Source organism: Magallana gigas, chromosome 2, assembly GCF_963853765.1.
Source record: "Magallana gigas chromosome 2, xbMagGiga1.1, whole genome shotgun sequence".
Taxonomy (NCBI): Eukaryota; Metazoa; Mollusca; class Bivalvia; order Ostreida; family Ostreidae; genus Magallana; species Magallana gigas.
Genome location: NC_088854.1, coordinates 32,440,532 through 32,457,005, shown reverse-complemented (window position 1 = coordinate 32,457,005; position 16,474 = coordinate 32,440,532). Strand labels below are relative to the sequence as shown.

General features: G+C 34.6%; 2 protein-coding genes across 4 annotated transcripts; both read right to left on the bottom strand.

Moving 5' to 3' along the window:
- Positions 1-442: 442 nt before the first annotated feature.
- LOC105343949 (uncharacterized) lies at positions 443-4,156 on the bottom strand. 2 transcript variants are annotated; one of them, XM_034448405.2, is made up of 8 exons: positions 4,017-4,156; positions 2,982-3,329; positions 2,589-2,858; positions 2,177-2,476; positions 1,873-1,929; positions 1,658-1,720; positions 1,367-1,496; positions 443-733 (listed from the first exon to the last, which is right to left on the bottom strand). In XM_034448405.2, exons 1-7 carry the CDS (start codon positions 4,065-4,067, stop codon positions 1,368-1,370), a joined length of 1,218 nt encoding a protein of 405 aa, XP_034304296.2. In that variant the 5' UTR covers positions 4,068-4,156; the 3' UTR covers positions 443-733; position 1,367. The 2 variants fall into 2 exon arrangements, with proteins under 2 accessions (XP_034304296.2, XP_034304297.2); XM_034448406.2 differs by lacking the exon at positions 1,873-1,929 and having other exon boundaries at positions 444-733.
- A 2,953-nt stretch (positions 4,157-7,109) lies between these two features.
- On the bottom strand, positions 7,110-16,474 carry LOC105343950 (amelogenin). Of its 2 annotated transcripts, XM_011451474.4 has the most exons (6): positions 16,254-16,474; positions 12,105-12,143; positions 10,575-11,123; positions 9,794-10,391; positions 9,401-9,430; positions 7,110-7,729 (listed from the first exon to the last, which is right to left on the bottom strand). In XM_011451474.4, the coding sequence occupies exons 1-6, from the start codon at positions 16,291-16,293 to the stop codon at positions 7,684-7,686; spliced, it is 1,302 nt and encodes a 433-aa protein (XP_011449776.3). In that variant the 5' UTR covers positions 16,294-16,474; the 3' UTR covers positions 7,110-7,683. The 2 variants fall into 2 exon arrangements, with proteins under 2 accessions (XP_011449776.3, XP_011449777.3); XM_011451475.4 differs by lacking the exon at positions 10,575-11,123 and having other exon boundaries at positions 16,254-16,471.

The following is a 16,474-nucleotide window of genomic DNA, read 5'->3' as shown; positions in this document are numbered from 1 at the left end:
GTATATGAAAGTTACAACAAGTATTTTTAAGTCTGGCGTCAGTTCATGCATTCCTTGCTTTTAACATATACATGTAGCTAAATTTTTTGATCGATCACTAAGTGATCCTGGCATAGTTAATCACAAAAGACATCATTCACCGATTTACTTGAATAGATCTAAACGTTTGTCTATATACACTGAAAACTGCTCTATAAAAAAGCCAAGAGATTTTCAGAGTAACAATTCGGCTGTTTACATATATCTGCAAGTCAAAATAGTAAGAACCGTTTTTATGCCATATTTTATAAATTAGGAAAATTAAGAGACGTTGGTTTTATTTTTAATTTAATGTGCAAGTACTTTCATTCATAATAAAATGATAATAAAATAATAAAATTCATAAAAAAATCGTATTCAATATTATGTAATTCTGAAGAGCAACAACTTTTGTAAAATTGAGGTTTTATTGTATGATACTCTAAAAAAAAAGTTTTAAAAACTGCTTATATAAACAATCGAAAATTCAAAGTATAAAACAGTTATAAATATTAGATTTAACAAAAAAAAAAACACAGAAAAGATTTACAACAAAATATTTATGAATGATCGGTTGACAAGTGAGAGTATATCAAAGATGTGAAATGGTTTTGGCACATGATCAAGTTAATAAAAAAGAAGTCTGCATGTGAGAATATTGCACAGCTCTCGTTATCCTTCCACCTCGAAGAAGTTGCCGTATAGAAACTAAAACCTATAAAAGAAACAAAAACGTTAAAAACAAAAATTAAACACGTTAAAATAGGTATGGGACACCTGTCGATATTAATGTAGATTAAAGTAAATTATAATTGAAATACTTCATAGAATTTTCAAATTTTACAATATTTAACCAAAAAATGGCTTTTAAAAATATTTGGAGAGGTAAAAATTGTAAAAGCCCGAGTTTTACAGAATCGTAGTAAACCCTCAAACCCACTGCGATACGCTGTTAGGTAACAATATTGGGAAAGAAACTATTTATATGGTTACATTTCTTTAATGATTTTATTGTTTATTTCGATAAACAATACGTCACAACACTGAAGTATCCCATACCACCTAAATGCAATGCAAGTGTCATGTTGTAAATTTTGAATTTACTGGGTGGGTGTAAATACAAAATTTACAAGTAGTTGTCATGTTGTAAATTTTGTATTTACACCCACCCAGTAAATTCAAAATTTACAACATGACACAAGACCATTTTACCGATTTCAATATTTTCGCTCTAAAAGACGGATTTGTTTCGCGGGCATGTTTCGGACTCTTGGGCCTGATTGAGATTATTTTCGACATACTTGTTTAGATTTTTTCTGGGTTGGTTCTTGGATTATTGTGTGCCTACCTTAGGCTGCCAAGGATGACCCCGGCTGTCTAGTCAATGCCAATTGCTTAGGCGTCCATCTTGGTTCCTCGTACTGAAACAACTTCCATTTTCGGTTGTGACTGAATTTTACTCTCTCCAACCACTCGTGCTATAACAACGAGTAAACATACGAAAAACTATTTTCAGTAAGTCTATAAAAGGCACAAAATATAATCAGCCTTTTGAAAATGAGTCGCAATTATATGAAAAATGCTTATATGAGTTAGAGAAAAATTAAGATATTTTCCTGAAACTTTTTGCATAACTTACCAAGTGTGAAGGATACTTCATTTTATGAGCATGTTTAGAATCAATTGCCCGATTTCTGGCTTTCTGTAAAAAAAAATAATGAACAGATTGATATTTTTTTAAATGTATAATTTAAAAGGAAGAAATAAAGAAAAAGGCATTTTTTTTCCTCAGATGAAATGAGGAACACATTTCATCTCCGAGGTCGGAGGTAAAACGTTTTCTTCGAGTCTTACCCAGTCATCCAACTGTTTTTTCCAGTTGGCGATCAGTGAATTGTAGAGAGTCTGTCGCTGAAGACGACAAAGAAAAGTAGAAAAGAGTCAGATGAGAGAGAGAGAGAGAGAGAGAGAGAGAGAGAGAGAGAGAGAGAGAGAGAGAGAGAGAGAGAGAGTTTAGAGCTGCTCAATACATTGCATCTTTTGCATCAGCAAACTATTAGCAAAATATTAATATTTCAGTCAAATTATTACACTAAAGTTGACTATCAAACTTAATAGGGTGCATATTAAACATCGACTATGATCATCTAGAGCTCACCTGAGACACTTCGGATATCCTCGGACGCTTAGCAACCAGAGTCTTGCGAGGCTGCAGAATGTCTTTATCAGTAACTGTTGAGATTTCACAATTACTTGTACTGCGTTTTACAGTCTTTTTAGGAATAAGTTCGCCCGAGTCATCAAACAATATAGTTCTTTTTAGAGCTCTCCTCCGAGAAGACCCTTTACCAGATGCATTCTCAGTACACGTGCTGGCCTGCGTTCCCGATACACCCTCAAAGGGAACTCGCCTTCGTGGCTCTCTTTTCTTACGTCTGCTTGATCCAGTTTTGGGCAGCTAAAAAATAATGTTTTTGAGAATGAACGAGAATTGGCGACCAAGCACCTTCAAGTTGAACAGGGCATCTACATGTACTTTTGAAATACGACATGCGCAATCTTTGGCTCACCTGATAATTATCGTCTGGAGTGGCAAGCTCAGGGCTTGCTTGAGACTGTAAGGAGTTTGTCCTCAGATTTAGATCTAGCAGGATCTGTTCAAGTTTTGAGGGTTGTGGCCTATCTTTAATAACTGTAGTTGTGGGTGCAGCACTGGAAGTGATGTGAACAGGAGAAGTGATCGTGGACAAGGCAGTATGAGCCAGCATTTGGAGACCGTCTTCTAAACTCGAGCAGGGCAAGATCTGATTGAAATGCTCGTCAATGGTACCTCCTTGTACCTATAAGGATGAACAATATTTGAGAAGATTATTTTTAAAAATCCATTTCATATAGCCTACATATATCCTAAAAGAATAACCAAAGGACTAGACAACTTCAAAAATAGGTTGAGAAACACTAACCGATTTAGCACTGTGGTTTAGGTTTGCCTGCTCTCGTTCTGTTGGTGAAACTCTGAGCACCGTTTTAGGTTTGTATGGATATTTGCTGAGCAGGGACAGCTGACGATGAGGTGGTTCCGCAGGTCTAGACACCTGATCATCTGCATCCTGTCTAGTAATGATGTCACTGTATAGACAGGCATGGGTCTCGTTTATCGTAGACCCGTGCCCCGATTCCTCAGTCGAAGGTTGGTCCTTTACATAGGACAGAGCAGTCTGAGCCAGTATCAACAGATTAGCCAATGACTGTGCACTATCGTCTACAACTGACTGATAGCACGAATCCTCGATCTTTAACCTTTTTGAAGGCTGGAATATTACAAAACATCAACATATAAGAAAAAAAAAATGTAAAACAAGAATTTTACGTTATTGGAGTTTGTTTGAATGCTCTGGTTGGGGTTTACTGTTTTATAGATTTACTGTGAAAATAATATGAATTTTTAAAATAAATACATGTGAATAAAATAGATAAATTAAAGACTATGTATGTTTCACTCCATTTCTGTGTGCTTAATTTATAAATCCAGAGTTTTAATTAGAAAAAACTGTTAATAAAATACCAAGAATTTTAATTTCATGACGGCAATGTTTTGTTGTACTTTGTAAAAACTAGCTTAGCTCAAAATACATCGATTTTTTCTTTATCCGTGCATATTTATACTTAGTGTGAAACAATTTGGATACTTTTATGCAATGTATCGTGTTTTTGCATCTTTTAATTTCCCGATTTTCTGAATCTCAGAGTTAATAAATGTCTTCCAAAATGGTTTTTTTTAACAAAAATATTGTGTTCTAGTATGAGAAAATCACAATCCTTTGAACATTATTTTAAAATCAAATTGAAATAATCACAATAAAAAGCATAAACTCGAATTTTATTTTCTCCATCACTGCCCCCACCCACATCTTCCCGTTAAAAATCTTTTTTCACCAAATAACTTATCATTTTATGCAAATCTTTCCAGAAAATGCATGACAATTTATGACATGTACCCTTATAAGTTCCTCTGTATCAAAATCTGCTTCTGGATGTTTCGTTTTCATGGCGAAATTTTAGTTTTTGCTCGCTTGTCAAAAGACACGTCCGCTCTCGAAAGATGGCAACGTTACTATGATGCGGTTGCGTAAACACAACGACCTATACGTTATCTCCCTTGACAACGTCGTGACGTGTATGGTGCTGATGAGAGCGTGCGCATTCGGGTTTTTAGGCGTAACGTACAGCGTTGTACAAAAAAAAAGTTTGACGAAATGGGTGGATGAATAAAGATATTTCACTTCGAAACAAACATTTTGAAACGCGAGCTGGTTTAATATTGCAAACTACTTTAAATCATACTTTTGATCAGAGTATAACAAAAGTTCAAATGCCTAAACGCATGGGATGCAAATAGCTAGTTCAAATGCACATAGTAATGCAAAGTGAAGTGACAAGAGGAAATTTTCACATGAAAATTGGTATAACCCCACAAACAACAAATATCAAAGAGTTGAATAATTTGAATTAAATGAATATGAAAATTTGTCAAGTAGAGAATCAAAGTTTTTTATTTTGGTTTTGTTTTATTTTAAGAACAAAGAACAATATTAAAACTCCAGTAAGGATCAGTAAAAATCTAGAATATAGACCTGCCATCAATTACGATCTGATTAAAATCGGATCCTCGATCCGCTCCATTTTGTTTTTATCGCTGCATCAAATAATAAAGGCGCGGATCGAGGATCTAATTTTAATCAGATTGCAATCAATTATTAATCAAAACCACTCAGATTACTTTAAGTATTGAATATGAGTGGATAAAGATATGTTTTGAAATATACCAACAGTATCTACAATATATGTTTTTACAGAGATATCATCATTTGATATTGTGATATTGGGGGATGAAGGGGTGATTAATAATTTTTAAAAGATATTTCAGATTGATTACAAACAAAATTGAGAACATTACTTGCATACTTAATTTCAAGGAGAGTTATCGAACATTAATATTGCAAGAGTCGTAGCGCTGACGTGTAAATAAGTAAATTGCCCCCCCCCCCCCCCCTATGAAATAGGAAATGATGATACACTGTATATTTTGATAACTTTCGAGATCCTCATCCCTAAACCATATAATTTATTCTTGCTCTTTGTGTCATTGCGCATCAGATTGTATATAGGTTATGCCCCCTTGGAGACACCCTGACATTCTAGAACTAAAAATAATAATGAATTTTATCTTATTCGTGTGTAGTGTTTGATTCATGTGGGTAATTCCTAGCCTAATGATGACAGTCATTGAACTTGCATGTTTCCATATTCTTGTATACTATGTGAAAACTGACACTAGCTGGGTGTAAACATGCACAAACTTGATAACAGTAGTATGAGTTGAATGTACAAACGTACACAATTCTCCGTTAAAACACGCAGAAATGCAGCTGTTTGATAGAGTTCTATTTCATACAATCATTAATAATTGTCCATCCATTAACGCAATAACAATATATCTTTTATTATCATATCTTTATTGGTTATTTTGCGTTTTTATCATTGTTTGATTTGAAATTTGACCTTTAGATTTATTATTTTGAAAATACATGTATATCATTAATGAATGGCTAAGAAGTCTGTCAAATGATAAAACTAATTATTATTTATGGTCGAAAATCTGATTACTTAAGCCCCTTTTTATCATTAGTAGGTATTGTATCATCAGCATTTTCTACAGTGCACAAGTAATTGGTATGAGTTGGGTAAAAACATATAAATAAGCATAATACTATATATAATACTATATTTGTATTTATTGTCATTTATTTGAGCAATGAGTGCAGGTTTCCAGTGAACATGGAAAAATGAACAGCATTTGCTCTGAAACTTCCAAATATGAACGAAGTGTCAAAGGTCATCCCTGGAGCTAACATTGCAGATCGATCAAAAGATAAAACTTTTCCCTAATTTCACCTTAATTTAGTCGTATCCATAATATAACCACGTAACTTTAAGACAGTCAAAAATACACTGCAAGAACTGTTTGATTATGATGGTAGCTTACAGTTTGCTCGTCAAATTGGAACAGTGAATTCTCTCGGGGTTTTTTTCTTCAACCTTTTCTGTTAAGGCCTCATTTTTCTACCACTGCTTCGTGATGGTTCGGACATTTATAGATAATGCACGGTTCGCGGCTTTGTTTGTTTTTTGTATTATTAGATACCAAATCCATGTAGCTATGTAAAGGCTGGTTTTTAAAAATACCGGTATTCACAAAACAGGGGAGGGGGGTAGTGGGGGGAGGGGTAGTGGCGGCGATGGTTTTTATTTTTATTTATTTATTTTAAAGCACCCCAAATGTAGGATTGAATGTAGGATTTAAAGGCAAGTTAGAATTGGTCGATTTACTATATATTTGGAACTTTCTTTGAAAATAAAAAGAATAAAGAATTTTCGGGTGAAGACAAATGGTGAATTTTGATAGAATCTGAAATGTTTATTACTTATTTTCATTTTTTTTTTATGCTCGTGAATTTTTTAATGAATTCATCATTCATCTTTAAATTATTTTTTTCCGATAACAACCTTATTGACTAAAAATTTGTTGAGCTTTTCCTAAACATCCCTAAAGCTACATGAATAAAATCTCTTTGGCGTTATAGTAAGTTATTTGAAGTCATGTTCAAACAACCCACAGTGTATTTGGATCATTTTAACAAGACCTTGGACTTTCAGTAGGATGTAACGATCTATTTCTTACGTCAAAACAAGTTAAAACGACACTGGTTTTCAGTGTATTGCTTACAGAGTGTTACATCTTTCTAAGTCAAGGGTTTCTGATCCGCTCCGCTCTACATAAACGTTATGTAGAAGGAGCGGATCAGAAACTCTTGACTTGGGAGGATGAGAGTGTTACGGTTTATGGTGATTTGTATGATAATTTTTATTTAATCCGCTGATCAGATATTTTGCTATATCCGAAAAAATGACACATGTCATGTTTATTCAAAGAGAGAACTATACCTCCCCGTTCGTAATTGTTACTTGATTGAAGTAATTTTCAGGAGAACTCCACCATCAGCAAAATGATTTGAAGAAAAATACAACAAAAAAAACATATATAATTTATTTATAACAACATCATGATTAATGTATACATTTGCATACATTCCTTTCAAAACCACAATTAATATTTATTTAAAATGCATCTTTTAGTTTATGTAGTTTATATGACATTGAAAAGTTGTTGATAAGAGTATTGATATACATGTACATGTGTCTGCAGTAATAAATATATCTAAATTTTGTTGAAAAATAATCACTGTTGTGTATATATATATATGCAAAAATCTCTAGACGTTTATTTGTAAGCCAGAAATAAAATAAACACATGATAAATTGATAAGTCAATGAGAAATGAGGGGACCCACTTTCATTTCGACACACTAAATCATTCGCACCATTTACACAAAAAACAACGGCGAAATATACGAGGAGTCGTTTCCGGATGTCGACTCGGTTCTGCTTTTATATTCTGTAACGGTCATCTGATCACAAACTATGGACAGTGTTTCCTGGGAGAAATATACATGAATCTGTGTATATATGGCGAAAACGAAACCCGATGACCAGTCACAATCATGTCCAAAAGAACTTCAGTTTGAAAAATATTTGTTCTGCCTTTTATGCCTTTGCGGGGACCTTAGCCAGAAATTGCACTTTTGGTGGTCTGCGAAAAGAAAAGTTGATCATTAGCTATAATCTGAGCAAAGAACAATTAAAAAAAGACTGTTAATGAAATAACAAGTTGCTGTCCTTTATAAAAGGAGTGCAATACGTGGACCATATGAACGTGTTTCTAACGGAAACGTGAAAGTCTTAAGATTATCAGAGGTTCCACCGACTCTGGTCCCTTGGTTTTAAACGAAGACATCTACAGGGGGTACCTCTATTTGCAAAAGTGAAATGATTACTATCATAGTAGCAAGCATTATCTTATTCTGTGATGCTGACAGTTCATATCACATGCCGATCATTTCCTAAAAACGAATACTTTGTTCAATTGTTCAATTGTTCAACAGTTCCATTGAACATGCACATGGCATGAAGTCCCGACTCAGGTAAACTATCCTAGTTCCCTGGTCTACCTATAATCCCGCACTGGAACCAGGCTAGCTCATGCATAAGCCGAATTGTCCCCATAGCAACCGTTTTAACCTCGCAGATATATTTTCTGCGTGGACCTCAGGGTTCACGCAAAAAACAATCGTTCTGATAATTTATAATCAAACATCACACTAGAGGTTTGAATAAAATCTTTTCTTTCTCCTTTATCATTCCATAGTATATTCCATATTTTAAAGGTATTCATGTATTAAAAAATAATAGCGATCGAACGTTTTAAAACGTCTTCTTTTCATTAAACAACCTGTGACAAATGCATATAAGCGATTTGAAATCTTTGCTTAAAGTCACGTGATTCTATTTCTAATTTTGATGAACATAATTTTGCGAAAAAAATATAGCCCAGACACCCACATTACCTGAGAAAAACAACAACAGAAAAACAAAAGAAAAATTACAATCCTAAATCTCATTAAAATTCCCCTAGCATAAATAACAGACAATTTATAGTTTCGTTCATTGCGCATGCTAGCAGAGATAGGTCAGCTTAATTTGTGGTTTGAGTCAAACAGACATTCTATTATGGTGAAAAAGAAAAATTCTTATCCATAACAGTCTACGATCTTGTCACCTTATATGCATTTTTTATAACCGAAAATGTAGTGCATGTACAATAGTTCAGGGGTCTCTTTATGGGGACGGAGTATTTTTCATTAACCGCGAGAAAGAAATCCACGTCATAAAAATGTCGGCTATTCATCACTTTGCTTCAGCTATTTAGGACAAATCGTGGACAAAAAAAAGTCGTGAGCCCGAGTCATTCCCATTATTGGTACGTATATGTATTCCTTCTGTTAACCAGTGCATAACAAGACTTTAATGGGCATTATACAATCTTAATCAACATGAAAAGTCAATAATAATGCCAGTACTGTGATTTTAAGACGTTTTAGTAATCTGTTGCAGAGAGAGAGAGAGAGAGAGAGAGAGAGAGAGAGAGAGAGAGATATTATAGATGTTCATTTTCCTCTTTGATTTATCTTGCTATACATGTACCATGTGCATGTAGTAATGCCACTGAGACCTTCTCCTTTTAAAATCCAAAAGATACCAATTTGAAATAGGCTTTTGTTTCTTCTTTTCAAGACATTATTATATCAAATGCTCTTTGCAAGATTAAAACGGTAAAACGACGCTCATAAAAATTACAGACCGAGATGAAAGCAAAGATCAAACAGAAAGAGAAAGATTGATATACATGTATAGTTGTACATACCCATTTCCACCTGGCGGATACATCACTTGGCTGTCAAAAGCAAAACACCAAAAAATGATTTACAATGTAACACAACACAAGGTCACAGACTAACAAGAAAAAAAGCTTTAGTTAGTCAAAGTTTGCATCAAAGGGCGTGAATTTAAATATTTGAAAAAATGTATTTATAGTATCGGTTTTTCTTTGACTGAGTTAGCATACTCTAAACTTTTCTATTATGATTAACAATTTGCTTCAACGAATCATTTTTGCTCACAAAATAGAAAAAGTCTTATTTTGCAAACATTAAAAGCCATGAACGTTGTGGTAAAAATAACGAACAGACGTCATGAAATGATTATTGTAGGATATTGTTAAGTTGCTTGCAATGATGTTAGAGTTAACTTGACTTACATTTTACAGTTACCAGGTACCGTGTGGAATTCGACAAAGTTATTATCCACTGTGTAGCGATAAGTAGGACACTGTTCCCCAACTGTCTTGGGGGCTTTGACACCAAGTGGCGGTATGTTCTGTGATACAGGAGGTTTCTGAATCATGTTGGCCGTATTGCTCATAGATGCCTGTGGCCTCGGTGCCATAGGTGGAAGGGCCTGTTGCGGTGGTTGCATCGGCTGCTGAGGTTGCATTGACTGCATTGGTTGCATTGGTTGTTGTGGTGGCATTGGCTGCATTGGTTGTTGTGGTGGCATTGGCTGCATTGGTTGCTGCGGTTGTTGTGGTGGCATTGGCTGCAATGGTTGTTGCTGTTGTTGTGGTGGCATTGGCTGCATAGGTTGTCTCATTGGTGGTTGCATTGGGGATTGCATTGGAGGCATACCAGCGGGTGGTGGCGGTCTGTACTGATTTGTGTTAGGTCTCATCTGTTGTTGTTGTTGTTGTTGGAAGTTATAAGGTGGACCACCGCCGTACGGAGGCTGGTTATAGCTGACCGGCTGACCTTTCATCTGAGGTGGACCTTGGGGTGGACCATTGTTTGGATATTGTTGACCTGTCGGTGACAAAAAACAAATGAACTGTGATGATATTGTAAAAGAACAACACATGCTCAGACCTTCCAGTGGTACAAATACACTGTAAGTATTTCGTTTAATTTTCCCTTAAATGTTATATTTTGATATTAATTGGAGCTTATCTCTTATATCGATTTTAGAATCGATTGTTGGAAGCTGACCTCTGAAAGGCTGATTTGAAGGGGGATTATACATATTCTGTTGCCCCTTAAGCGGTCTCTGAAAACTTGGAGGTACGTAATTTCGCGGTGGCTGTTTTTGATTTTGGGCATTAGGTCCCCTTTGTGGCCACATATTTTGGTGACCACCTGGTGGTCCCATCCAATTGTTTCGCCTCGGCTCTGGTTGGTGTTCCTGTCTTTGGGAGGGTGGTCCCCGCCGTTGTGGCTTTTTCGGTGGTGGGGGAGGGTTGGGTGTTGTTGTTGTGGTTGTGCTTGTGGTGATTGGAATAGTGGTTTCTTCTAGTTCGAATTCTGTCTCTACCGTTGTTCCTGGTGTGGTGGTTGTGGAGGTAGTGGGAAACACTGGGGCGTTATATCCACCTCCCACCGATGGGTTATTGTAGGGTTGGTTATATTGTTGATTATACTGTTGGTTATATTGTTGGTTGTAGGGTTGACTGTATTGTTGATTATATGGCTGGTTGTAGCCCTGGTTGTTGTATGGTTGGTTATATCCCCCTCCGCCGAACTGATTCGCCATGTAGGGACCTTTGAACCGGAAATATTAGGTAAGATCCCAATCACTGACTACGTTTGCAGAAAGGCAGATTCCCAACGCGTCACGTGATTTCACCGTATGCAGAAAATTGCAGATATACTGGTACATCGTTCATTGATTATAGTTTCAAATGTTTTTTTTCTAATTATGCATGGTCAGAGGTTACATAGAATCTTTGGATAAACGTGGTTAATAAGATACGTGTGTAGTTAGGATATCCTCTCCATGTTTGGTTAGACATACTTGGTCCGATCTCAAAATTAATAGATATATCGATTTAAACCCCTTGTTCAGTGTGTACACAGTTTAACTCAAAATGCAACTTTCAATCTACATAGATTATGCAAAACTTATTAGATTAAAGGAAGAAGAATTCTAAAGAAAATGCCGGAATCCTTTACCAAGGTGATGTTAAACTGAATCGACTACTTACGTGTAAGGGGGGGGGGGTGTCTACTATGGGTTCATGCTGTTAAAGTACAAGTAACAATCTAGATTAACTGTTTGCGGGAATGTTAGTTCATGCCAGAAATCACGTGACGTCAGGTTCTTCTGCCCAACTGCAATCGTATTCAGTATTTTTCAAAGATATGTTGAACAATCAGCAGAAATTATATATGAAACACGATTATTTATAATACCAATTTCACTATACATATGTACGTTTTTATTTAATTCAAGGAACAGCCCGCCACCAAAATATACACACAAAAAGCTCAACACTCAGATTCACCCGTAATAGTGTGACGTCATCAGTTTTATGTCACAAAGTTTTTTTTCCAGTTTAATTCTTTTAAAAAAATAAAATTATACGATGGGTCTCCTCTGAGTGTTGGTAGAATTACGACGATCGGATCCAAGTATACGACTACTCTAGCTAGTCTTAGGTTTCATGGAGAAAGTGTTTCAATCCGTTTAACATAGAAAAAGATTAACCTTCCTTGTAAACCCAATGAATCAATTCAACTTACCATGTGCGGTCTGGGCTTCCGTAATAAGCAAAAGGGTGTCTAAAAAAAGAATTGAAAAAGATGATAAATCCTTAGTTATATGCGTGGTTATCTCTCTTTTTTAAACTTGATTATTATCAAATATTAATGATGCCGTTCGATTTAAATTCTAACCAATACTTATATTTTTAAAAAGTATGTTAATGGTTGTGTCCTACAAATATGTTCTTTTGTATTTTGGTAATATTCGTAATTTTTAGATGTTTTATTTCTTTTTTGGAAATTTGTTTATTTTTGCTTTTCTTTTTGGGTCGGGTGTTTGAGATGCAGATACGGTTCATTATTGATGACAAAATAATATTAAGGTGGTATGGGACACTTCCATGTTGTGACGTATTATTTGTCGAAATAAACAATAAAATTAAGTGCAGTTATATAAGTAGTTTCTTTCCCAATATTGTCATCTAACAGCGTAGCGCAGTGAGTTAGAGGGTTTACTACAAATCTGTAAGTCATGAGTTCGAATCCCACAGTGAGTTATACAAATTTTACCTTTCAAAATATTTTTAAAAGCTATTTTTTGGTTAGATATTGTAAAATTTGAAAATTCTAAACCGGTGAAAGTCATCCAATTATAATGTAATTTAATCCACATCAATATCGACAGATGTCCCATACCACCTTAAACATTTGAACCTGAATATGATTTTTTCTTTCTGATTTGTTAATTTTTGGTTTTCGTGTTTAGAAAAACCCTTTAAAACACGGTTATCCTCAAAAAATAAGATTGCAAATAAGACAACATGTAATTATTCTGAACTTCAACTACATAAACTGGACTAGCTGTACTCAAAACCCTGAACACATGAAAGTCTCAACAGTAACAGCATGTTCATAACAAAAAGGGTTGATTTTTGCTGTTCACTGTCAGCGCCCTATAATTAATTGTTCAATTATCTGTGACCCAGACAGTTATTTTACGGGCTGTGTGGTTCGTACTAAGTGATTCGATGTCCAACAAGTTTTTTTCTTCTATTAACTGCTAATCCTGTGTAAGCCACCTTGTCACAAAAGCTATCTGGTAGGTAATGTGTCCAGCTCAAAGAAAGGAGCTCATGTTTAGGCGCAAATACAGAAGAATTTATAATCATTATAAAAATGGTGTAAATATTTTTTGGGAGGAATGATTATTCATGTATTGATTTCGCACGAGTAGAGTAATGTTGTCTTCCAAATACTAGAAAAGTTGGTAAAAACAAAAATAAAATATGTCCTCCAGTGTTTCAAGCTTTATATAGCCATAATTTTGAACAATTTAAAAATAATTGTAAAAATATTTAACTGTATACATGTACTAGGATATACAAATATTCTTCCTGTTTTTCAAGGTTTATATGGAATAAACTGACCTAAACAGTAACTTTAAACACCGTTAAAGTCTTATTCAAATTGCCTATTATCGTCGATAACAACTTACTTATAACTCTAAAAAGTAATTTGCAATGACTATTTCATTGAACTTGATTGGGATATCGAAAATTTACAGTACGCAGCAGATGATATCTGTACGATATTATGTGTCCAAATCTCTGCCCATGATATCAAGAATATATGATTATCATACATTATTGTCCCCTTGTGACATATATTAACGTGGCTCTGAGCGAATAGACAAACTTGAAGAAAATACTAAATTACTGAACAAAAAATGTTTTAATTTGTTATATACTTACCAATTTCCCGTTTCTTTTACATTATTACCAATATTTAACAAAATTTAGAGATAAGTATGAAAAAAATAAATAAAACCATTATATATGATTTTTAAGTTATATATTTGATCCTTAACAATTGGGGGAATCCCAAGGGAAGGAGCATACATTCACACGTTTTGCAATATTTCATATAGAGGATCACATTGTAAAACAGAACATGAATGTCGCCTTATTCACTTCATTTTTGGACAAAACTATGACAAGAATGATTGAATGCCTACAACAGGTTGTTTTCAAGTCCGGTCTATAAAGGCTGCTCATCAAATATCAGCGATACAGAACTGTAAGATGTAGGTGTCCAGATATGGTAAAGATATGGTAATTCGGGGTTATTTTTGACCATATACGTGCTTGCTAAAGTATGTGCATGAATTATTACCATTTAGCTCTAGAGAGGGAGTGGTGAGGAAGAGAGAGAGAGAGAGAGAGAGAGAGAGAGAGAGAGAGAGAGAGAGAGAGAGAGAGAGAGAGAGGGTCAAATGTTAAGGAGTAAAGAAACAGTTTGTTGCAGAAAGGAACTACTCTGACTAATACTTTGAAAATGTGTCTTAAGATTATTTTATCTTGTTTCTATCTCTGTTGTACACCATGATTTAATGAACTTATTAACTGGTCATTACATGATCCTATTTTCGCACTATCTATAGCCCTTGGGTATAAAACAAAATCATTTCCTGAAACGTGATAACAAGAGTCGTTAATTAAAATGTCTCTAGAAATTTACTCATGCTCGTAAAACAGCGAGTTACCTTGATGAAAAACATGTAACTGTTCATGGAAATTTTAAAAAAAAATAAGGATGGTTGTTTAAAATAGAATGAAATTTTCTTTAACTTCAACTACAATACAACCAGCAAATACAAAGTATAAATAAGCGACGTTTTTCAACCATAAAAATTTCATATGTTCGGAGAGACGTCAATATTTACTATTTAATTATCTTGTAACTAATACTAAAAACCTACGGTCATCTTAAATGGGAAAAGGACTGGTGGGAAAAAGGATAAGAAGAAACACTTCTTGAATAAATATTGAGATGTGCGTGTGTGACAATATTGTTCTTGCAGACAGTTGCCCAATTAATCATCCGGTGTATTTATAGCCACTGTCTTGACATATGGTCAACGTCGAAATGATGCAGCGATGTCGCAGTAATCCTGTTGTTGTTAAATTGAAACGATACCTTCTGAACGAAAAACAACAAGCACGTTAATTCTTCCAGGAAAAAAAAATCCGCCAACAATCCAGATCACCCAAGCGTTTCTTCAAACGAAAAGATGGGTGTAATCCATGCGTCTCTTTGCACTGTCGCTGCACAGTTTTATTGACCAAAGGGAACATAACATCTCACGCATTAATTGGCAATAACAGTTTATGTCCGCCCGCAAAACATGCAGAAGTGTTGCCATCTACATTTATGTCCGATTATTACACATAGTAGAATTATTTTTTTAATTTATGTCAAAACAACCTATTGGGCGTTTTATTGTTATTTTAGGACCACAAGCATACAAAGACGATTTTGTGGAACGTGGGCTATATAAATTACACTGTTGAAGGCACAGAAACATTTCAAAGACAAACAAAAAAAACCCAAAACCGCTCAAAATTAAAAAGAAAAGAAATATAAAATGAAAATTCTTTAAAATAAACACATTGAATTCCTTATATAGAGATCGTCTATGTGATTTGTTCGTGAAGTTTCATTTCCTCTTTATTTTTATAATATGCCTGCGTTGATTTTCATTTCCTTTTCTTTCTTTCCTTTCTTATCATCATCTTAAACCGCAGCTCAATTAGACCTAGAAAAAATTGTTTGCTACCAAACATTCATTTATACCGCAACGTGGAAGTGTTCCATCAAGTATTCCAAAGTTGAAAAATTTGAGCAATGAGAACTTGGAACAATTACAAACTAGATTGAAACATCATACTTTTTGAGAAAAAAAATTATGACGATTCTCCTTTTTTTAAAAATCATAAAGACAGGAACCAAATTATATTTGATTTCAATGGACATTTTTGTTTTTAGCATGATTTACAAATATCATAAACGATGTTTCATTTGGGACGAATAAATTACAAAATATCTTCTGCGTACACAGATACGTATCTAATGAAAACAATACCATAAAATAGGCCATCTCTGTACAAATATAGTTAAGTTGTGTCGGTTTTAATAATTTTTTGTGGTTCATCATTATCTTTAAATAAGTACATACTAATCTGTAAAATGGTTTTCTCTTTTTAAAATCTTTCGACAAAATACTATAATTAAAAATCAAAATCAAATCAACTCGTCAAAACATTATTTTTTAACACAAACTTACAAAAAGCACTGTTGCCACTGACGTAAGAGAGAAGAAAGAACACTTAAACAGTTAAAAAAACTCACCAAAAAGAAATAATAGAATCCCTTTGTTGAAATGTCTCATTATTGCTCAAGTATGTTCATTAAAGTGACCAGCAGGAATGAACGGCGTAGTACGAAAACCTGTATCAGTACCCTACTAATTTCCGGAATTTGTTCTTGCCCGCTGCTGGTTCGACTTTCTTTACGAGAGCGACTGCCCGTCCCCCCGCACTAGGTGTTAATGACAGCGAGTGCCTCCATTT